Below are 23,740 nucleotides of genomic sequence, written 5' to 3' on the forward strand. Positions count from 1 at the left end.
TACCGAATATCCAGAGTTGGCACTAAGAGCTGTTGTTGAATTAACTTTGGGCCCAGCCAGTGGACCCAGAGGAGCTGGGCTGAGTGTGCTGGGGTGTGAGTCAGAGACAAACCAGGCAGATCATGAGCTGTGGGGGCTGTTCCAGGCTTGCTGGTGGGTACAGGCACTGCCATTGCAAAGGCAGGGATGGCTCCAGGGACCCTGGCACATCAGTCACCGCAGAGGCTGCGCCTGGCGGTGCCCAGGCCCGGCTCCTGATGGTCCTGCTGAGCCCTCAGAGCCAGGAGAGCTCCTGGAGCTCATCCCTGGGCAAGGACACCTTGGGATGGATAAGAGCTCACCACAGAGGCTGTGCCTGGCAGTGCCCAGACCTGGCTCCTGATGGTCCTGCTGAGCCCTCAGAGCCAGGAGAGCACCTGGAACTGGGCAAGGACACGTTGGGATGGGTAAGAGCTCACCACAGAGGCTGTGCCTGGCAGTGCCCAGACCTGGCTCCTGATGGTCCTACTGAGCCCTCAGAGCCAGGAGAGCTCCTGGAGCTCATCCCTGGGCAAGGACATGTTGGGATGGATCAGGAGCTCACTGTGGAAAGCTGTGCCTGGCAGTGCCCAGACCCTGGTGCTGATGGTCCTGCTGAACCCTCAGAGCCAGGAGAGCTCCTGGAGCTCATCCCTGGACAAGGATACCTTGGGATGGATAAGAGCTCACCAGAGGCTGTGCCTGGCAGTGCCCAGACCCTGGTGCTGATGGTCCTGCTGGGCCCTCAGGGCCAGGAGAGCACCTGGAGCTGGGCAAGGACACACTGGGATGGATCAGGAGCTCACTGTGCAGAGTCCATCTGTTTAAAGAGAAGGGAAGGACACCCAGCACATTGAAATGGATTCTGTCATCAGTAGGTTAATAGGAAACCAGACTGGGAGTTCAGGGCTGCTCTCCTGGCTGGGCTGGAATGTGCCATTAACAGGTGAAAAATAGGAAAAAGGGACTGGGAAGGGCTGGCTGTGCCCTGCAGACCATCTTCCTTCAGAGGGGAGCCCAACCTCGATTTTGCCTATTTATATGTAAATGTTTGAGAGGAAAACAAGTTTTCTGCTGGGCAATTGTGCCTCTCTAGTGCTGAGACTCATTAACCAAGTCTTAAAATGAAAGGTTTTTTCACCTTGAAGGATGCACCCAATGGAAATAGTTGCAGATTGGATGATGTCACTCGGAATCCAGCCCTCCTTTTCACTATATAACATTAAAGCCTGCAGATGCCTTTATTATAAGCAGGTATAGCTTAACAGCCTTGGCTCTTCAGCTGAAAATGAGGCTTTTTGTGAGACATTGGATTGACTTCACACACTGTTCCTTTCCCCTGGAAGCAGCTGCTTGGGCTGTTTTGTGGGCCATTCATAAATACAGAAATAACACATTTAAATTATTATATCCCAGTGCTTGGTATGTTGTGTGATCTCCGTGTTACCCCAAAGGGTGAGGAGCATCTGTTGGGGGAGGGAGGGGGGTCTGAGGGCTCTCAGGAGACCCCTGAGATCATCGAGTCCAAACACCATCACAGCAGCTCAACCACATCCCCAGGTGCCACAGTCACACTTAAAATATTTAAAATATTGCAAAATATTTTATATTTTATCTCTGCAGAGATGGTGATTCCACCAGTGAATGGGGTGGGTTTGAGCAATATTTTCTGCTAATTGTGGAACAGCATCTGGGAGCTCAGAGGCTCCCAAAGTTTGGGTCATTTCTGATAAAATGAGGATATTGCTGTTCTGTGTGAAGAATTGGTTGGTTTTGTTTGGGTTTTTTTTTACTTTCCAAAGAAACACCTTGATTTTGCAGTGAGCTGCCTGTGAGGGGAGGGAGGAGGAACACAAATATCAATTGTATCCATGTCTACTCAACACTCTTCAGAATAATCAGGTGTAATGCCCAGAGAGGCCGTGACTGCCCCACCCCTGGGAGTGTCCAGGTTGGACAGGGGTTGGAGCACCCTGGGACAGTGGGAGGTGTCCCTGCCCATGGCAGGGGTGGCACTGGATGGGCTTTAAGGTCCTTCCAACCCAGACCACGCTGGGATTTTATTTTTCTAAAGCCTCTGAGCTCAGCAGTACAACTGGCATTTGTTGTTACGAGGATTTAAGGTCATTCCATCATCACCCCAACTTTTAAAGGTGATGGCTTACAAAGGAGGTTTAAGGGTGAACTCCAGGCACCAAGTGATCCCTGCAGGTTTGGGAGGAAAGGGAGCTCTTGCCAGGCTGTGTTTGTCGTGAATTAAATCCTGTTTTACAGCAGCTGTTTTGTCTGGTCGTGGTTCCTCTGCACAAACACTTCTTGCCTTTTCTTACTCCTCCTGGTGTGGTTTTGTCTCTTGCAATGGCAGCTCCACCTAATCTTGTCCAGGTGTGTCGTGTTGGAGAGGCTGAAGGAGCAAACCCTCAGTGAGAGGTGTCTGTGTTGGATGGAGAGGCCGAGTGGTCCTGTGTGAGCTCTCCACGTGTGAACAGCCTCGTGCTTGTATTGACTTCTCATGCTTTTTGATGTTTCTTTTCTCCCCTTTTTTCACTGTTTTCTTTTTTTTCCTTTTTTTTTTTTGGTCCCCTTCTTTTCCTTTATTTTTATTCTCTTTTTTTCTCTCCCCCCCGTGCTCTCTGGACGCAGCCAAACGCAAAGCTTGGAAACTAAACCGTGTTGGTAGCCTGCGAAATATTTACAGCAGCAGCAGCACCAACACCGAAGGTAACGACTGTCCCTGCCCCAGGTGGCCTCTCCCCGTGCCCCTTTTTTACCCCAGTGCTGTGCCCCCCGTGCCCATCCCTGCCCAGGAGAACTGTGCCCCCAGCATGCCTGTCCCACCCGTGTCTGCACAGTCATTATTCCATCTCTCTCTGTGCCTTTCTCGTTGCCATTCGTGTTCCTTTCACTTACTTAAATCCTGACCTTTCCCTCTAGTCGTGGAGTGGTGATGTTTAAATTACTCCAGGAACCCATTTGCTCCCTTTATTTATTTTTTTTAAGAGATACATATCTATATCTGCCCCTTCTCCATGTGGTGTAATATTTCCCGAGTTATTACGCTTTTTAAAAGTGTTGGTATCAGGTGTAATGATCTGTAGCCAAACACAATAGTGTGCCGTGACATTTAAGTAACAATCTTAATTTGTTTTGTGCAAACCTTCTCCACGCTGCTCTTTGCAGCTCTAATCCAGAGGCGAGACAGTGCCGGGTCATTTGCATGTGCTGCTCTTGCTTGTAAATTCTGGATATTGTTGTATTTCTAAAGGTCACCTGGTGCCAAAGTTCACAAATTGACTTGCATTGCTTTTTTTCCCCACCCCAGACAGCCGTCATTGCCTTTTGTGTACCAGCACTCGGGATTTTAGATATTTCTTTCTGCCTCCCCACACCTCCACCTTCATTTCAACAACACAATTATAAACTGCCTTTGGTTTTTTGGTTTTTTGTTGGTTTTTTTTTTAATATTTTGTATTCCTACAAATGTCAAAGGTCAGAATTACTTGGAAACCAGGCAAGGGGAGAGGAGGTGGGAAAAGCTCCAGCAGCAGCCTGGGAGAGGGAGGGTGTCAGAAACAGGAATGCAAAACAGGTCACAACTCAGTAATCTGCTGGAAAGGGAGGGGGATTTTTTTTTTCTCTTCACTTAAGTGCGAACCAAATGGGTCAAGTAATGGTGAGCTCCTGCCCTAACACTAATTGACTTCTTTTGGAATGATTATAACTGTAATATTTTTCTTAATGTCACTGTTTTCTGGGCTGTTGATTTTAGTGATTGCCAAGCGGTGGCATTAAATCTCTTGTAAATTTTAAATTGCGAGCTATTTCTGTAAACAAGTCCCTCTGTTCACATCCTGGTCATTAACCTTTGCTGATTTATGGCACCCTCCTTTCCTTTTTTTTGCACAATTACGGCTGGCTTGCTCTCCCTGCCAAACAAAGTATGTGCAGGAAACCAAACAGCTTTTTTAAAGTATCATCTTATTTTGTTTCTCACTTCAAACGTGAAATTATTACCTGCTAAACTGTCTTTTTTGTTCCTTTTCTTGTCTTTTTAATACGAAATGAGAAAAAATGATTGTCAGGTAGTCCTAAGTTTTGGTTGGGTTTTTTTCCCCCCCACTTTGCTCTTTGATAATTTTGAATTTTCCATATATTTGCTGGGGTTTATCTCCCACTCCCATTTTCCTTCTAACCAGCATGTTTGTGGTTCCAGCTTTACTGCCTGGGGTTTTTATATCTGCCTGTTACTAAATTGCAGAAGGGGGACAAATATATGGAATTTCCTCTGTGCTTAGAGGGAAAGCTTTTTGGGGGCCTGTCTAGTTTGAGCATCTTTTATCTTATGGATCAAACCAGGTATCAAAGGCATCTTCATATGGGAACATGGCCCTGCTGGCCTGGCCCAAACTGGTGTGAGCCACAGAGTGGAATTCCAGACTTGTTTATTTGGATGTTTTCCTTGGCAAAGCCCTTCCAGCCCCTGGAGCCCACCCTGTGCCAAATGCCCACCTTGGCAAAGCCCTCCCAGCCCACAGAGCCCACCCTGTGCCTGATGCCCACCTTGGCAAAGCCCTCCCAGCCCCTGGAGCCCACCCTGTGCCCGATGCCCACCTTGGCAAAGCCCCCCCAGCCCCTGGAGCCCACCCTGTGCCCAGTGCCCACCTTGGCAAAGCCCTCCCAGCCCACAGAGCCCACCCTGTGCCCAGTGCCCACCTTGGCAAAGCCCCCCCAGCCCCTGGAGCCCACCCTGTGCCCAGTGCCCACCTTGGCAAAGCCCTCCCCGCCCACGGAGCCCACCCTGTGCCCGATGCCCACCTTGGCAAAGCCCTCCCAGCCCACAGAGCCCACCTTGTGCCTGATGCCCACCTTGGCAAAGCCCTCCCCGCCCACGGAGCCCACCCTGTGCCCAATGCCCACCTTGGCAAAGCCCTCCCAGCCCAAGGAGCCCACCCTGTGCCCGATGCCCACCTTGGCAAAGCCCTTCCAACCCCTGGAGCCCACCCTGTGCCCGATGCCCACCTTGGCAAAGCCCTCCCAGCCCACGGAGCCCACCCTGTGCCCGATGCCCACCTTGGCAAAGCCCTCCCAGCCCATGGAGCCCACCCTGTGCCCGATGCCCACCTTGTCCCCCAGCCCAGAGCACTCAGTGCCACAGCCAGTCCTGTCTTGGGCACCTCCAGGGCTGGGCACTCCAAACCTGCCTGGGCAGCCCCTGCCGGTGCCTGCCCACCCTTTCCAGGGAGAAACTCTTCCTGATGCCCTGAACTTCCCGTGGCACATCCATTCCTCTCATCCTGTCACTTGTACCCTGGGAAAAAAGGCCAAGCCCACCCAGCTCCACCCTCCTGTCAGGTGGGAAGGAGGTAGAAATTTCCCAACTTTCTCCTCCCTCGGTTTTTTTCATTGCCAGGGTTTCAGTTTAGGGTTTGCCCAAGCTCATAGTTCTCAGATTTTGGGGGGTTTTGCCCAGGGAGCCACTCCAAGTAAAGCAGTGCCAGCTGGTCCCTGGCACAGGCAGCCTGGCTTTAAGGGATCCTTGGATTCTCTAGGGGGGAAAACATGGAGTGTCAGTGAATTATGCTTAAAACAAAGCCCACTCTGGGTGTAAGACCTGCTGGAGTCCCTTGCACCTGCTGTCACTGCAGTATTAATAAATTGCAGACTTATTTCTCCTGTGTGAACAGATTCAAGGCCAGGTTGGACAGGGCTTGGTGCTCCAGTGGAAGGTGTCACTGCCCTGGAACTGGAGGAGCTTTGAGGTCCCTCCCAAGCATTGTGGGATTCTGTGATTTTATGATTTTGCAGCAGAGTGGAAAGGATCATCTTGGTGGGATTTAATGCCTGTGCTCTGCATGCTTTGGTTTAACCTGCATAAAGATACTAAATCTTCATTTTTCCACTCTTCACAGTTACACATGTGATTTTAAACAGTGCTGGGCTGGATTTGCCAGACACTGATCAGCAACTTTTAGTTTGGATATTCATTAAGCCCCAAACTGCCCTTGGTTTCAGAGTTAGTGATGCTGTTGCTGCTGTGCCTGTGCAGGAAGTTACATCCTGTATAAACTGATTTTTTTCCAGTTTTTTCTTGGCACCCAAATGAAACAGCAAGTCCATCCATATGGCAGGGAGGGCTCAGTGCCTTTCACCACCAGTTTGTCACATAAACCAGAGTAAAAGTCTTGCAGTGGAACTCAACCCTCCCCAAGAGCTGTGGGTGAGCAGGAGCAGAGCTCCATTGTCCTCATAGGGCTGAGTTTCACAACTAATTAGATTTAGACACTGGGTTTGGAAAGGGGAGAGAAGTATTAGCATAGCCAAGCCCAGTGGGACATGGCACAAATATTTCCTTAATTGAGGCTGCTAATAAACATCCTTATCTGCCAACTTACTTAGGGTAATTTACACGAGTGGCTGTACAGGACGTGAATAGCAGAGGGCTCTGCTGGGAACAAACACTGTGCTGGGAACATCCTCACTGCATGGCAGAGCACTCAGCAGCTCCTGGGGCCCTCCTGGGAGGGTTGAGGGCTCTGGGGATGGGGCTGGGGCAGAGGGGCCTCTGAGAGGGAACAGGGCAGGATGGAGGGGCAGCTGGAGGAGGTGTTGGTGCTACTCGAGGGAGGCTTGAGTGGATTCAGGCTGTAACTCAGCCCCTGGAGGGGATTCAGGGGCCCTGGAACACCCCAGGGAGAGGCTTGGCTGGATTCAGGCTGTAACTCAGCCCTGGAGGGGATTCAGGGGCCTTGGAACATCCCAGGGAGAGGCTTGGCTGGATTCAGGCTGTAACTCAGCCCTGGAGGGGCTTCAGGAGCCTTGGAAATAACTATTGAGAGGCTTGACTGGGCTTCAGGCTGTAACTCAGCCCTGGAGGGGCTTCAGGGCCCTTGGAACACCCCAGGGAGAGGCTTGGCTGAATTCAGGCTGTAACTCAGCCCTGGAGGGGCTTCAGGGCCCTTGGAAATAACCATTGAGCATCTTAAATGGATTCAGGCTGTAACTCAACTCCTGGAGGGGCTTCAGAGGCCCTGGAAGACCCCAGGGAGAGGCTTGAGTGGATTCAGGCTGTAACTCAGCCCTGGAGGGGTTTCAGGGCCCTTGGAACACCCCAGGGAGAGTCTTTGGTGCTGCACTTCACTTCCTGTTTGTGGGAGGTGTTTGCTGGGGGAGTGGCATCATATTAATTAGCAGCAGCACCCTCTGATGACAGCTACGTTGGGCAAAGATACAAATGCACAGTCTGGTTGGCTTGGAAGCCAGAACAATTATTTATTTATTTTATTTTATTTAGTTCTGGTTGTGGCAACATATTCCTGCATGCCTATGAGAAACACCCTAAGCTTGACAGGGTGTTTTATACCCATGAAAATGGTTGGACTTGATGATCTTGGAGGTCTCTTCCAACCTGAATGATGCTATAATAACTCTGTGATTCTATGAAAAATAGAGGTGTTTTTTGATAAAAGCCAGTTTTTGGGGTGGGTGTAACGGGTGTGATTTCTCACTGTGCAGTGCCTGGCAGAGAGAGGAACATTTCTGTGCTGAAAGGTTGGACTGAGTGATCCCTGAGGTCCCTTCCAGCCTGATATGCTGTGATTTTGTGACTTTGCACTGTGCTTGTTCAAGCACTGGTGGTGCAGGGTGTCCATGGCTGTTCATACAGTTCTTGAGAGTAAAATAGGCTGCAAGTGGAATTTGTGAGCCAAGTGGTTCATGCAGGTTCTTTAGAACAGCTCTTGCAAGATACCCAGAGGCACAACTGCTTCTGGACAGGTGTTTTCTTTACATTTTCATGGACTAATTGAGTTCTCTGGAACGAGTTATAGACTAATTGTATCCTGTAGTAATTTTCTGTGTCATTTTCTGACTCTGATCTGTCACACACCACAAACACAGACAGCGAGGCTGTGCCTAAATGATTGTTTGCTCTTGTACAATCCTTTGCTTCCCAGAACTTGTATCTCTGGTTGTTCAGAAGTGGGTGGGCTGTGGCAATGTCTGGTTTTGGCAGAGCCAAAGAAATGTGAACTTGGGTTAAATGCAGACACCTGACTGTGGGAGGGTGATGGAAAGAGTGGCTTGGAATCCCAGAATGGGTTGGGTTGGAAGGACCTTAAAGCTCATCCCATCCCACCCCCGCCATGGGCAGGGACACCTCCCACCAGCCCAGGGTGCTCCAAGCCCTGTCCAACTTGGCTTGGGACACTCCCAGGGCTGGGGCAGCCACAGCTGCTCTGCCCACCCTGTGCCAGGGCCTGCCCACCTTTATGAGCAGCACAAACACTGGGATTGTGTAACTCTGACAGTGCTGTGCTGGCTCTAGTGGTGATGGGGGTGGGAGGATTTCCCAAAATCCACAGAGAACATCCCCCCTTGCACTAGAATTAAAAACTCCCTTGTGCTTTAGGTGCCATGTCATCACAGCCTCAGAGTTTTGGCTCATTTCCCATCCCAGCCACCCCTTCCCACTCTGAAAGGAAAGGCAAAACAAACAACAACAGCAGCAGCATTTTAGGCATCTCCTGTTGGTAATAACTTCCAAATGGGAGTCAGTGGCAGCTGGTTCTTCCCACTTTAACCCTTCCTGTGCTGCCCTTCCAGCAAATAATTGATGACTGATTGGCCCATTAACCTTTTTTTTTGTAAAAGTTTGACAGCCTGGACTTGTGTAATGAGGAGGGATTCCTGGGGAAATCAGGCTGATGGCTGAGTTGCTTCCCCCTGAGGAGGCAGAATTAGCCCCGGGGGGCCTCCTCTGCATAGAAACTGGACACAATTAGTGTAATATCCGGTGTTATTAATGTAGTTTGGAGTAATTGGGCAGGTTGATTTCGACAGGTTGATGGTGCTAAAATACTATTATAGTGGACCTTTCCATGAATAACTGTTAAACATGGGAAACTGTTTAATAAAATTTTGTGATTGGGCTCACAGGGATTTAAATAGCACAACCTGTAATTTGGCTGAGGAGTGGAACTGGCAATTCCTGCTGCTCTGGATCCTGCTGTCCTGTGGGCAGGGGCCAAGGGTGGGCAGGGGCCGAGGATGGGCAGGGGCCGAGGATGGATGGGCAGGGACCAAAGATGGGCAGGGGCTGAGGATGGGCAGGGAGTGAGGATGGGCACGGGCTGAGGATGGGCAGGGAGTGAGGATGGGCAGGGGCTGAGGATGGGCAGGGGCCGAGGATGGGCAGGGGCCGAGGATGGGCAGGGGCTGAGGATGGGCAGGGGCCGAGGATGGGCAGGGAGTGAGGATGGGCAGGGGCCGAGGATGGGCAGGGGCTGAGGATGGGCAGGGAGTGAGGATGGGCAGGGGCCGAGGATGGGCAGGGGCTGAGGATGGGCAGGGGCCGAGGATGGGCAGGGAGTGAGGATGGGCAGGGGCCGAGGATGGGCAGGGAGTGAGGATGGGCAGGGGCCGAGGATGGGCAGGGGCTGAGGATGGGCAGGGGCCGAGGATGGGCAGGGAGTGAGGATGGGCAGGGGCCGAGGATGGGCAGGGGCTGAGGATGGGCAGGGAGTGAGGATGGGCAGGGGCCGAGGATGGGCTGGGGCTGAGGATGGGCAGGGGCTGAGGATGGGCAGGGAGTGAGGATGGGCAGGGGCCGAGGATGGGCAGGGGCTGAGGATGGGCAGGGAGTGAGGATGGGCAGGGGCCGAGGATGGGCTGGGGCTGAGGATGGGCAGGGGCTGAGGATGGGCAGGGAGTGAGGATGGGCAGGGGCCGAGGATGGGCAGGGGCTGAGGATGGGCAGGGAGTGAGGATGGGCAGGGGCCGAGGATGGGCTGGGGCTGAGGATGGGCAGGGGCTGAAGATGGGCAGGAGCTGAGGATGGATGGGCAGGGGCTGAAGATGGGCAGGAGCTGAGGATGGGCAGGGGCCGAGGATGGGCAGGGGCTGAGGATGGGCAGGGACCGAGGATTGGCAGGGGCTGAAGATGGGCAGGGGCAGAGGATGGGCAGGGGCTGAGGATGGGCAGGGGCTGAGGATGGGCAGGGGCTGAAGATGGGCAGGGGCAGAGGATGGGCAGGGGCAGAGGATGGGCAGGGGCTGAGGATGGGCAGGGAGTGAGGATGGGCAGGGGCCGAGGATGGGCTGGGGCTGAGGATGGGCAGGGGCTGAAGATGGGCAGGAGCTGAGGATGGATGGGCAGGGGCTGAAGATGGGCAGGAGCTGAGGATGGGCAGGGGCCGAGGATGGGCAGGGGCTGAGGATGGGCAGGGGCTGAGGATGGGCAGAGAGTGAGGATGGGCAGGGGCTGAGGATGGGCAGGGACCGAGGATTGGCAGGGGCTGAAGATGGGCAGGGGCAGAGGATGGGCAGGTAGTGAGGATGGGCAGGGGCTGAGGATGGGCAGGGGCTGAAGATGGGCAGGGGCAGAGGATGGGCAGGGCAGGGTGGCTGCCTGGCTTTGGTGGACATTGCCCTGGGGTGGCATGGAGGCACCGCTGCTTTGTTTCACAGGGAAGTTGAGGAGAAACAAATAGGGGTGTTTAAGCAGAGAAGGCATTAGGGAGGGTGTCTTCAACTGGCACAGCTTTTCAGGGGTCATGGAGTCCAACCATGACCACAGAACCGCCACACTCACCACTGATCCCTGTCTCCAGTGCCACTCTCAGGTGCCTTTTCAACACCTCCAGGGCTGGGCACTCTAAACCTCCATGGGCAGCCCCTGTCAGTGCCTGTCCACCCTTTCCAGGCAGAAATTCCTGCTGCTGTGCCCCTGCCCCTGCCCTGCCCCAGCCTGAGGCCGTGCCCTCTCCTCCTGTCCCTGTGCCCTGGGGCAGAGCCTGACCCACCCCAGCTCCCCCCTCCTGGCAGGGATTGCAGAGCCAGAAGATGCCCCCTGAGCCTCCTTTTCTCCAGGCTGAGCCCCCCCAGCTCCCTCAGCTGCTGCTCCAGCCCCTTCCCTGCCCTGGGCACACTCCAGGACCAGGATCTCTCCTGGGCAAAGCAGCTCCCAGTGTGTGATCACCAATCAGGCAATGGGAGATGAGAAGATTCAGTGATGCTGCAGCTTTTGGCTGTGCATGATTCCTTCCAGGCCTGGAATGCTGATGCTGGGAAGTCACCTTGTGCTTAGAAGCAGAGCTGGGCTGGTGCAGAGACACCCTCCAATATCCACCCTGGATGTTGCTGAGTGTTGGTTCCATGCCCTATGTTCAGGTTGTTGGCTCTGAGTGAGCTCAGCCCTGCCAGGTGCACCGGAGAAGTCCCTCTCATGGTCCTCTCCTGGGTCTCTGCAGCCCTGCAGGGTCTTGTCCCTGCTTAAGAAGGAGGAAATGTGGGGAAGTTTTACCTTGAGGTGGCAAAATGACCATTTTCTGTATCAGGCAGCTCATCCCAGACCTTTGGCTTACATGGGAGTGTTGTGGTGGGTGAGGAGGTGGAGGAGACCTTACCTGTGTCACCCTGCAGGGGACAGGGCACAGGAGAGGGCAGAATTCCATGTACTGGGAGTAGTTCTTCTTACATCTTCCTCAGGAACTCCTGAGAGCTCTGTTTGATAAAAAAGGCTTTTTCCATGATTTATTCATAGCATTTTGGGCAGTGATTCTACTTGTGTTTTTGGAACACAGTGTTGCTAAAATAGAAACTTTGCTGTAGCTGTACAGTTGTTCACCTTTGACCCAAAGGAATGACACAGAGCTGTGTCAGGGCAGGTTTGGGTGGATCTCAGGACAAGGTTCTTCCCCCAGAGGGTGGTGGGCACTGACCAGCCTCTCCAGGGCAGGTTTGGGTGGATCTCAGGACAAGGTTCTTCCCACAGAGGGTGGTGGGCACTGACCAGGCTCCCCAGGGCAGTGGGCACAGCCCCAAGGCTGCCAGAGCTCCAGGAGGGTTTGGATGATCCTCTCAGGGACAGGGTGGGATTGTTGGGGTGTCCTGGAAAGGAGCTGCATTGGATGGTCCTTGTGGGTCCCTTCCAGCTCAAGATACTGTGTGATGTTCTACTACTTCTTTTCCCACTTACTCCACACACTATTTTTTTAATAAAACTGCCACTTCAGGTGCTTTCCTGCATCTAAAAAGCTTCAGCTCCGTGTTTATTCCCCCCTCAAGGAGCCAAGTGACCTTGTGCTGAGGTGGAGCTTGCCCAGGCTGTGCCCCAGGCTGGGAGGGTGCCTGACAGGGGCAGCAATGCTGGGTTTGTCCCTGCCCTGTGCCTGCCTGGGGATGGTGAGGGCACAGGGTGGGTCGTGGCTCTGCATGTGTGATAAGTCATTACCAGACATGATGCTCTTTCCAAAGCTCATTAGGGCTGATGTTGTCCAGAGTTTCGTGCTCTGTTACTCTTTCCTTTCATGTTTCGTGCCAGCCCTTCCCAATTCCACTTGCTCTGTTTTCAGCTGCCCAGAGGTTTTTAATTTGCCACTGGTGTCCCATGTGTAGGTGGAGTGTGTGTCCATTTATTGCAGCTCTGCTGGTATTTTCCTGTGCCTGAATCCTTGTCCTTTCCCTCAGTAGCCCTCAGGATATTCCACTGACCCTCTGCTGCCTTCTCAGATCATTTTCTCATCTCTCCTGTCAAATGTGGATGTTGAATAGGTTGAACTGATTTTAGTCCTGTGTTACATCCCAGTGATTATTATTATTATTATTATCCCAGTATTTGTGCTGAAGAGGAGAGAGTGAACACATCTACTTTCATATATCTGTGCATATAAAAACTGTCAGCTCTTTCTAATCCATTCATCTTTTATTTTGTGGCACCCTTTGATTTTTACATTATGTAGCTCTCAGCACCTCAGGTTTAAATCTAAATAGTCCTTGTTGGCCACTTCATGTTTGAGAAGGGTCCAGCCTGGACACTGAACTCCCAGGAAGTGAGTATTTGCCCAAAGCAGTGCTTTATCTGGATAACATTTGGAGAGGAAAAGCAGAGGATGCACATGTGGGTTCCTGGTGCCTCGTGCAGGGATCCAGGCTCGAATCTCAGACCTGCAATTGCTTGTTACAGAATCCTGGATGGGTTGGAAGGACCTTAAAGCCCAGCCCAGCCCACTCCCTGCCAGGGGTAGGGACACTTTTCAGTGGCCCAGGGTGCTCAGTGCCCTGGCCTTGGACACTCCCAGGGATCCAGGGGCAGCCACAGCTTCTCTGGGCACCTGTGCCAGGGCCTGCCCACCCTCCCAGCCATGAATTCCTTCCCAATACCCCACCCAGCCCTGCCCTCCTTCAGCTTAAAGTCACCCTGTTCTGTTGCAGGGATTCTCATCAGCCCAGATTGCTGGGGTTAACTGTTGATATCCTTACCTGAATATTTTCTTCCTCTTGCAATTCCTTTGTTCAGAACAAGAAGAGAACTTTGAGTTTATCATCGTGTCCCTGACGGGCCAGACGTGGCACTTCGAGGCCACCACGTACGAGGAGAGGGACGCCTGGGTCCAGGCCATCGAGAGCCAGATCCTGGCCAGCCTGCAGTCCTGTGAGAGCAGCAAGAACAAGGTGAGAGCACAGACAGCACCAGCAGTGACTGGGGGATTGGCTCAGCACTCAGGGAAAAGCCAACTCAAGAACTCTGCATTTCCAGCCTGTACTGCTGGAGAAATGTGTGTTACACCCACAGCAGGCTTGGGGCTTTCTGGGGGAGATGTGGCCTAAGAGGAGCAACTTTCCACCTTGAAATGCTTCTGTGTGGTGGCAGAAGGAATTTGTTCTCCTCACCTGGCAAAATAAGTGTTTAAAATCTGAGATGTCTTCAGCCAGTGCTCATTTTTGGAAGGGCAGGAGAACTCCTGCACCTCAAGTCAGTGTGTCAATGTTTCCAAGCCAGAGAGGAAGGTGCTGAGTGGTGGCTGAGGGAGGGAAACAGGCAGTCAGCGTTCAGCCCTGTAGATCCTTTGGTATCACCCACCTTACAGTTGTCTTTCATTATTCTATATTGCGAGGAGGAGACTCATATGTTGAATTTAATGCCTGCCTTCCTTGCCCTGATGTACCAGAGCAGAGCAAACACCAGTTATTACCATCATCATAATACAATTTACCTCCCATTTCACTCAAAAAAATGTAAAAAAAATTATTTATCTCCCATGTGTGTTTCTGGGGTGGAGGAAGATCCCAGCTTACATTTTTCCTTGCCCTTTGTGGATTCACACATTGTGAGGGTCCACAGAAGGGACAGTTTGTATAGAACACCTATCTAAAAATAGTCATCAAAAGGAGGATAGAGTGGCTGGTAAGTGGCTCAGGGAGGTTCTCAAAACATGCCAGAACTGGCTGAAACAGTTGGTTGGACAGGTTTGGGAGGTGTCCCAGTGAGGAGGCATCTCCATCTGCAAGACCTGGTCCTCGTCCTGCTTAAATCCCTTCATCTCCCAGAGTCCTCCCTTGGTGCAGGTCCCAGTTGGCTTCTCAGAGAGCCCTCCAGACACTTCAGCGAGGCAGAACTGAACAACTTGCGTGTCGTGACAGTGTCCCCAGGGCCAGGTGGAGGTCACTGGCAGGTCACCATGGAGAGAATCCAAATGGGAGCCGTTGGATGAAATCTCGACCTTTTCATGATAAAAAGGTTTCAGCTGCTTTTGCAAACCATCCCTCAGTCTTCATTAGCAAAAGCTTGTGCATCAATACCAGGAATTGATCCTTGGAAGTACTGTCCTTAGCTCATTTATCTCCAGAGGCAAACCTGCACTGTGCCTGCTCTTCTTGTCAGGGGGGTTGGCTCCTGTCTGGGTGGTCTCCCCACTGGCTGGAGTCCAGGCTGGAGCCCCCACAAGTCTTGGAGGTGCCAGAAGATCATTGTTTCTTGAGAGGCAACTCAAGACCTGAGGTCCTTGCTCGTGCTCATTCCACCTTGGGCTGAGCTGTGGTTGGCATCCAGCTGTGGCACCTGTGCCATGTCCTGGATCCCCCCCTTGGTGCTGATGGGTGTTTCCCAGCGGTGGTTGGCATCCAGCTGTGGCACCTGTGCCATGTCCTGGATCCCCCCCTTGGTGCTGATGGGTGTTTCCCAGCGGTGGTTGGCATCCAGCTGTGGCAGCTGTGCCATGTCCTGGGTCCCCCCTTGGTGCTGATGGGTGTTTCCCAGCTGTGGTTGGCATCCAGCTGTGGCAGCTGTGCCATGTCCTGTGTCCCCCTTGTCCCTGATGGCTGTTCCTGAGCTGAGGTTGGCATCCAGCTGTGCTATGTCCTGCTGGGTCCCCCCTTGGTGCTGATGGGTGTTTCCCAGCTGTGCCATCTCCTGTGTCCCCCTTGTCCCTGATGGGTGTTTCCCAGCTGTGAGTTGACATCCAGCTGTGGGAGCTGTGCCATGTCCTGCTGGTTGTGCCATATCCTTCTGGGTCCCCCCTTGTTCCTGATGGTGTTTCCCAGCTGTGGTTGGCATCCAGCTGGCAGCTGTGCCATCTCCTGGGTCCCCCTTGTCCCTGATGGCTGTTCCTGAGCTGTGGGTTGGCCCCATCCAGCTGTGGCAGCTGTGCCATCTCCTGGGTCCCCTCTTGGTGCTGATGGTGTTTCCCAGCTGTGGTTGGCATCCAGCTGTGGCAGCTGTGCCATATCCTGGGTCCCCTCTTGGTGCTGATGGGTGTTTCCCAGCTGAGGTTGGCATCCAGCTGTGACAGCTGTGCCATCTCCTGTGTCCCCCTTGTCCCTGATGGCTGTTCCTGACCTGAGGTTGGCATCCAGCTGTGGCAGCTGTGCCATGTCCTGCTGGGTCCCCCCTTGTTCCTGATGGTGTTTCCCAGCTGTGGTTGGCATCCAGCTGTGGCAGCTGTGCCATGTCCTGTGTCCCCCTTGTCTCTAATGGCTGTTCTGAGCTGTGGTTGGCATCCAGCTGGCAGCTGTGCCATGTCCTGTGTCCCCCTTGTCCCTGATGGCTGTTCCATCTCCACAGTCCCGCCTGACCAGCCAGAACGAGGCCATGGCCCTGCAGTCCATCCGGAACATCCGAGGCAACTCCCACTGCGTGGACTGCGAGGCACAGAGTGAGTAGAGCCCTGAGTGGGGCACCCCGAGCCCTTCTCCTTGGCCAGGACTGTGTGAACCCCCACCAGGGGCCTGGTCCTGCCTGCTGGCACACCCTGACACTGTTGGCACGTTCCTCCTTCACTCTGCAGTTTGATTAATGAGACTTGTTTGCTGTTAATTTATACTTATGCATCCTAATTTTTTCCCCTTGTTGTTTCATGTGCCACTTCAAATGTCAGCATTTCTGTACTTTCCTTAGAGGAAAAGGAAAAAAGTTTGCTTTTTGACATCAGTTACTTCCATGTTCCTCCTTTGGGGGCACATGTGCCATGGTAATACTTTCAAAGAGGCAGAACTTGATTGGTCTTTCTTTGGTTTCGTTTTTTAGAGTTACTTGTCAGAAGAAACCAAAGTCATTGCTCATTATATCTGGATACTAGAAAACTGATTTGGGATTATTTTTTTTCTTCCCCTTTGTGTTTCTTTCCCTTTTTTTTTTATTTTTTAAAACATATACTTAGTGTTCAGAAGAGTGTTCTCAAGGATACTTTGAGCTCTGGTTCACCTCACTAACCCCAGCTCAGGTCATTATTCTGGTGCTCTTCAGTTCCAGGGGTTTGTAACAAAGCCACAAAAAGGAAGTTCTCTTGCTCCAAAGCAATTAGTTGTGGCAGCTGAAGGACTGAGGACTTGTGCATTTTTATTTCTTTGATATTTGGAAGCCAGAACTTTTCTCACCACGTTTAAAATGGAAAAAATATTCATTTATTTGGGTGTGTATCTCTGTATTTCTTTAAGATTTGCTGGTTAGGGTTTTGTTTAGTGGTCTAAGCCATTCTCACATCCCAGTTCAAAATGGACATTTGTGCAGGAGTGCAAGTGCTTTTGCACAGTCTGGTCTGTTCCACCCAAGGGTGATAAACAAGGGACAGTGTTTTGCCAAGCCCAGCCCAAAGCCACTCTGCTTCATTCGAGCTCTCTCACACTGCCCTGGTGGTCCCTGAGCTGTCCCCAGGGCTGTGGGGGTGCAGGTGCCAGGCAGGTGGTGCTGAGGAGAGGGCTGGGCTCTGCCAGGGCCCTGCCTGTGCTGGTGGCTCCTTTGGCACTGCCAGCTGAGCTGCCTGTGGGCAGGGCAGGGGCACAGCTGCCCAGTCCTGCTCCCCTCTGAACAGGCAAAGAGTCTGCCCCTTCAGCTCGGGGTGGCCCCTTCCCAGACCCTGCTGACTTGATACAGAATGTTTTATATTTATGTGTTTTATACATTGTATAACTATATCTGGGGGGTTATAATTTAGATCTATAAGGTGCAGTCCCTTCACTGCAGAGAACTTCCCACACCCACCCAGCTCCTCCTGGTGCATCTGGGATCCATGCCAGCTCTGCCCTAGTCCAGCCATGCCCAGCCATGCACACAGCCCAGGATTGATGCAGCCAGGCTGGGGGGTTAATCAGGCAAATGACTGGGCAAGAAAGCAGCCCTTTTTTGATTCATTTTTATTTTTACCCCCCTTGCAGGCAGGTTGGTTCCCAGCCAGGGTCCCCTCGGGTCAGGCTGGCCACCCATGCCTGGTGCCAGCAGCAGGGACGTGCCAGGAACAGGGTGCTGGGAGAGGGCAGGGTGGCACAGCCCATCTTGGCAACACTCGGTGGTGCAGCTTTTGGAGGGGGATGATTTTGGAATCCCAACTGGACTGTTTGTAGTCTTAGAGTTCATTTACACCCTCCTTGACTCATCTTGCCATTTGACCTTCCCGATTTTAAGGCCACCATAATTCCTTTGGAAAAATGAGAGATATTTCCAAAGTGGTGTATTTTAAAATGTAAGCACAGCCCAGGGTAGGTGAACCTCAGCCTGCTGCTTTCCCTGCAGGGCTTTGCTAATTCCCTGCTGCCCTCCTGCCCTGCCTGGCAGCTCCTCACCCACATGCCCAGCTCTCTAGTTTGCATCTCCACAGAGCTAGATGTTTGGGAGCAGAGCAATAGGAGATGTTGCCATCCCTCAGCTCTATTCAAGAGCCATCAATCTTCCACTTCAAAACTCTCTTCTTCCTCTTTCCAGAGCTCTTTACCCTTTCAGCACTTCAGCAGCACTTCGTTTCCCTGGGGAATTCCTGCCTTGCTGGATGCAGTTCCAGCAGCAGCTGTGCTGCCACCACCCCAGCCCCTTGGCACCTCCTGTGGCAGCTCCCACCACCCCAGCCCCTCAGCACCTCCTGTGGCTGTGCTGCCACCCCAGCCCCTCGGCAGCTCCTGTGGCTGTGCTGCCACCCCAGCCCCTCGGCAGCTCCTGTGGCTGTGCTGCCACCACCCCAGCCCCTCGGCAGCTCCTGTGGCAGCTCCCACCACCCCAGCCCTGTGGCAGCTCCCACCACCCCAGCCCCTTGGCAGCTCCTGTGGCAGCTCCCACCACCCCAGCCCCTCAGCAGCTCCTGTCGGCAGCTCCCACCACCCCAGCCCCTTGGCAGCTCCTGTGGCAGTTCCCACCACTCCAACCCCTCGGCAGCTCCTGTGGCAGCTCCCACCACCCCAGCCCCTCGGCAGCTCCTGTGGCAGCTCCCACCACCCCAGCCCCTCGGCAGCTCCTGTGGCAGCTCCCACCACCCCAGCCCCTTGGCAGCTCCTGTGGCTGTGCTGCCACCACCCCAGCCCCGTGGCAGCTCCTGTGGCAGCTCCCACCACCCCAGCCCCTTGGCAGCTCCTGTGGCAGCTCCCACCACCCCAGCCCCTTGGCAGCTCCTGTGGCTGTGCTGCCACCACCCCAGCCCCTTGGCAGCTCCTGTGGCAGCTCCCACCACCCAACCCCTCAGCAGCTCCTGTGGCTGTGCTGCCATCCCAGCCCCTCGGCAGCTCCTGTGGCAGCTCCCACCACCCCAGCCCTGTGGCAGCTCCTGTGGCAGCTCCTGTGGCAGCTCCCACCACCCCAGCCCTGTGGCAGCTCCTGTGGCAGCTCCCACCACTCCAGCCCTGTGGCAGCTCCTGTGGCAGCTCCCACCACCCCAGCCCCTCGGCAGCTCCTGTGGCAGCTCCCACCACCCCAGCCCTGTGGCAGCTCCTGTGGCAGCTCCCACCACTCCAGCCCTGTGGCAGCTCCTGTGGCAGCTCCCACCACCCCAGCCCCCTGACAACCTCCAGCTAAAGTCAGACAGAGTTCTTATTTCTAACATTCCCATCGCACAGCAAGAGTAGAGGCAAAGTGCTCTCCAGGTGCTGGAGCTTTTGCCCAACACCTGATTCCAGAAGGAATCTGGTGGTTGTTTTCCCAGAGCTCTCTCTCTGTCTGGAGAAGCCACTGAAGGGAATTAAATTGCTTAGGCACACCCAGCTAAATTTCTGCATTTTAGCTCTTCCAGTCTGACACAGATGAGAGAATAAATAGGAGTCACTCTTTTGAGGTGTCTGGAAATCCTGGAGCTTCAGGTCTTTGTTGCTGTAGAAGAAAACAGGGAAGGCTTAAAAACAAGAGTCTCATCAGGAGTTTTCCGGTTCAGGAGTCTCGTCACTTACTCTGGGGTATTTTGGATTTTAGAGGCAAACTCTGAAACAGTGATTTGGGCACTCGTGTCCTACCCCTCACGAGACACAGCTTTTTATGCAGAATAGGAGAACAAACTCTCAAGCAAGAGCAAAGTTGCAGCCTTTCCTCTCTCTGCTGTGGCTCAGATGCCTTTGCCCCTTCTGCTGCCTTTGCTCTGCCCCTCCTGCAGGAGTTGCCTCTGCCCAGCCCGTGCACAGCTGCTGAGCCCAGGGCAGGGTGGCACAGCCTTCACCAGCCTCCTGGCACCCAGAGGGGCAAAGGGGGCCCTGGGGAGAGGGAGGTTCTGCTTCTAAACATGATCAGTCTGACTGAGGGGCAGGGCAGGGTGGGGAGGAGGCTGCGAGGGAAGGAGAGAGCCAAACGTTCTGGAGAACATGGACAGCTGAAAGTTGTAATCTGGATTTATTCAGCGATGCTAAAAAGCTCATATTTTGATTGACAAGTTGTAAATTCGTAAAAGAGGGGGAAGTAACTTTATAGCACCTCTGGCTGCAGTGAGAGGGCTTTTTCTTCCTTTTACCCTCAAACCTGGATGTCCACTCTGGAGCAGAGCCTGCCGTGTGCTCCCAAGTGTTGTGAGCATCCTCCAGCTCAGAATTGCTCTTGGCATCATCAGGAAAAGGGAGCTTGGTTTGGATCATCTCCTTAAAAGAAGGAAAACCCACGCTGAATAATTGGAGCTTGTTAACCACATGTGGTTCTTTTGGGATGAATTGGTGAGAACAGTTTTCACTCATGTAACAAGTTCAAGCCTTGCCTTTCCTCCTCTGCCACCTTCACACCCAGCTCTGTGTTCTCACATTTAAAGGAATGCCTGGGCAGAATGTCCTGGTTGTGGCTGTGGTGGCTCCCTCAGTGCTGCCAGCTGGGAGGGCCCTGCCAGCCCAAACCCTTCTGTGATGCCCTGAAGTAGGGCAATATTTAAAGCATTTATTCAGTGCAAAATCCCCTGGATATGCTTCAAGTAGACGGGTCTTTGGGAGGGAGGTCAGGTCCTTAACATCAGTTCTGTCAGAATAATTGGAGTAATATAAGCCAGTATTTTATTCTCTTGCTTCATTCTGAGCTCTTAGAGCTCATTGCACTTCTGATTTTTGTGAGGATAACCCTGGCCTTTGCAGGTCAGGGATTTCAGTCCGAGTCACAGGTTGCAAATTTTCAATTATCATCTGCTGTGTTTGAGTTTATACCAACAAATTGCTGGTTTGGGGGGTTTGTTGGTGTTTCACATCCACCACTGACAAAACAGCACTGGAGGTGACCTGAAGGACTGTGCAGAAATGGGTTTGTCTTGGCTGGCATTCCAAACCCTTGGAAAGCATGGCAGGGGTTTGGTCTCACCTTATTACTGGAGATGTGTAATGCTATATATGTGTAATATAGATATTATATTATCTATAGTGTAAGACTTGCTATGGACAGAAACTTTTAAACAAAAGATCTGTTTTTCTGCTCAAGTGGAACAAGATGGGGAATTTTTCTTGTTGGGCACATTTTTAGATTGCCAAGGACTGACTGAAAAATGTCAATCAATGACTCAAAGCATGAAATAACTTTCAATTGTGAGTTACACAAAGTTAAAACGAGTCTTTGGATGGAATTTTCCTGAGCAGACGATAAGACTGGAAATTAATTTTCTATCAGCTCTAAAGTTTATTTGGATAGGAATAAAAATTGCCTGCCCTCTTTGTTAATTACCAGTTTCCTGCTTGGCATTTGGGATGGTTCTTTGGGATGCTCAGGGTGATGGGAAGATCTGACAGCAGTGGGGACAAAAAACCGACAAACGTTCCTCCCATGTGTCTTCAGGTGCATTTGTGAAGGTGAATGTTTGTTGGGGAGAGGGTGATTCATACAAATCTGGATTTAAATTCCACAGGGCAAAAGAGCTGAGCCCTATTGGGAAATGGAATTTCCCATCTTGTGTCAGGTTGGCCCCAGCCTGTCCTTTTGTGGGGTTATTTTGGGTGGGTGGAAACTGGGGCTGTTCCAAGTGCCCCATTTGCATCTTGGAGTTGGAAACACCCCTGGAGCGTGTCAGGTGTAGGAGCCACACATGGCTGGAGGTGTGGGTGGATATTGAGGCAGTTGGTGGAGTCAGCAAGGATAATTTTGTTGCTGGGTTTTTTATTTATTTATTGGTTGGTTAGTTTTGTTGTTCTTTCCTTTTTCCTTTCCTCCTTTTCCCCTTGTACCTGGCTGTGAGCAGCTCTGGCTCCCCAGGCAGGGCCGTTCTCAGCTGCTGCATCACCCACTGCCCATCACTGCAGTACCATTTTCTTTCTCTTTTTCTCTGTAATTCATAGGTTTCTTTTGACTGGAGGTGGAATGATACATCCTTTGAGAGAGACACCTCACTTCTCTTTATTATTTTTTTTGTACTCCTTGAGGGTTCCTCAGGAGGGTTGGGATCTCCCCTGACCCCACTCCAGACCTCCCAGCTGTGCTTTCGGACCAGACACCCCCAGAGCCAAGTCCTTTCTCCACGAGCATCACCCAGCAGGTCCTGTGGGGTGTTTGGCTGTGCTGACTGCTCTGTCCCCTCTCCTGCAGACCCCGACTGGGCCAGCCTGAACCTGGGAGCCCTGATCTGCATCGAGTGCTCGGGCATCCACCGCAACCTGGGCACGCACCTGTCGCGGGTGCGCTCGCTGGACCTGGACGACTGGCCCATGGAGCTGCTCAAGGTGCTGTCGGCCATCGGCAACGAGCTGGCCAACAGCGTGTGGGAGCAGGGCAGCCAGGGCCATGGCAAGCCCTCGGCAGAGTCCTCCAGGTGGGTGTGTGAGGGGGGACTGTCCCCTTGTGTGACACTGCTGGGGGGGAACTGTCCCCTTGTGTGTCACTGCTGGGGGGGCTGTCCCTTGTGTGGCACTGCTGGGGGAGACTGTCCCTTGTGTGACACTGCCTGGGGAGGATCAACGCCTTGTGTGTCACTGCTGGGGGGAACTGTCCCCTTGTGTGACACTGCTGGGGGGGACTGTCCCCTTGTGTGTCACTGCTGAGGGCGAGCAACACCTTGTGTGTCACTGCTGGGGGGGAACTGTCCCCTTGTGTGCCACTGCTGGGGGAGACTGTCCCCTTGTGTGACACTGCTGGGGGGGACTGTCCCCTTGTGTGTCACTGCTGAGGGCGAGCAACACCTTGTGTGTCACTGCTGGGGGGGAACTGTCCCTTGTGTGACACTGCTGGGGGAGAACTGTCCCCTTGTGTGTCACTGCTGGGGGGGAACTGTCCCCTTGTGTGTCACTGCTGGGGGGGACTGTCCCTTGTGTGACACTGCCTGGGGGGGGGGAACTGTCCCCTTGTGTGACACTGCTGGGGGGAACAACCCCTTGTGTGTCACTGCTGGGGGGAACTGTCCCCTTGTGTGACACTGCTGGGGGGAACTGTCCCCTTGTGTGGCACTGCTGGGGGGGACTGTCCCTTGTGTGACACTGCTGGGGGGGAACTGTCCCCTTGTGTGACACTGCTGGGGGGGAGCTGTCCCTTGTGTGACACTGCTGGGGGGGAACTGTCCCCTTGTGTGACACTGCTGGGGGGGAACTGTCCCCTTGTGTGACACTGCTGGGGGGGAACAACCCCTTGTGTGACACTGCTGGGGGAACTGTCCCCTTGTGTGACACTGCTGGGGGGAACAACCCCTTGTGTGACACTGCTGTGGGGGGAACTGTCCCCTTGTGTGACACTGCTGTGGGGGGAACTGTCCCCTTGTGTGACACTGCTGGGGGGGAGCTGTCCCTTGTGTGACACTGCTGGGGGGGAACTGTCCCTTGTGTGACACTGCTGGGGGGGAACTGTCCCTTGTGTGACACTGCTGGGGGGGAGCTGTCCCTTGTGTGACACTGCTGGGGGGGAACTGTCCCCTTGTGTGACACTGCTGGGGGGGAACTGTCCCCTTGTGTGACACTGCTGGGGGGGAACAACCCCTTGTGTGACACTGCTGGGGGGGACTGTCCCTTGTGTGACACTGCTGGGGGGGAGCAACCCCTTGTGTGACACTGCTGGGGGGGAACTGTCCCCTTGTGTGACACTGCTGGGGGGGACTGTCCCCTTGTGTGACACTGCTGGGGTGGAACAACCCCTTGTGTGACGCTGCTGGGGGCAACAACCCCTTGTGTGACACTGCTGGAGGGGAACTGTCCCTTGTGTGACACTGCTGGGGGGAACTGTCCCCTTCCATGGGCTGTGACACTGCTGTGGTGGAACCATCCCTTGTGTGACAGTGCTATGGTGGAACCATCCCTTGCATGGGCTGTGACACTGCTGTGGTGG

The 23,740-nt window shown here is 53.3% G+C and overlaps 1 protein-coding gene across 6 annotated transcripts in view; it reads left to right on the top strand.

The window, feature by feature from the left end:
• AGAP1 (ArfGAP with GTPase domain, ankyrin repeat and PH domain 1) overlaps positions 1-23,740 on the top strand; it is a 320,698-nt gene that overhangs the window by 256,301 nt on the left and 40,657 nt on the right. For 4 of the 6 annotated variants that reach the window (XM_071562999.1, XM_071563000.1, XM_071562996.1 and 1 more), the window contains 3 exons: positions 13,313-13,467; positions 15,857-15,947; positions 22,019-22,241. In XM_071562999.1, coding sequence (XP_071419100.1) covers positions 13,313-13,467; positions 15,857-15,947; positions 22,019-22,241 — 469 coding nt within the window. Of the gene's footprint in view, positions 1-2,661; positions 2,740-13,312; positions 13,468-15,856; positions 15,948-22,018; positions 22,242-23,740 lie in introns of all 6 variants that reach the window. The other 2 variants (XM_071562998.1, XM_071562995.1) reach the window with 1 other exon arrangement.

This window comes from Pithys albifrons, chromosome 8, assembly GCF_047495875.1.
Source record: "Pithys albifrons albifrons isolate INPA30051 chromosome 8, PitAlb_v1, whole genome shotgun sequence".
In the NCBI taxonomy this organism is placed as follows: domain Eukaryota; kingdom Metazoa; phylum Chordata; class Aves; order Passeriformes; family Thamnophilidae; genus Pithys; species Pithys albifrons.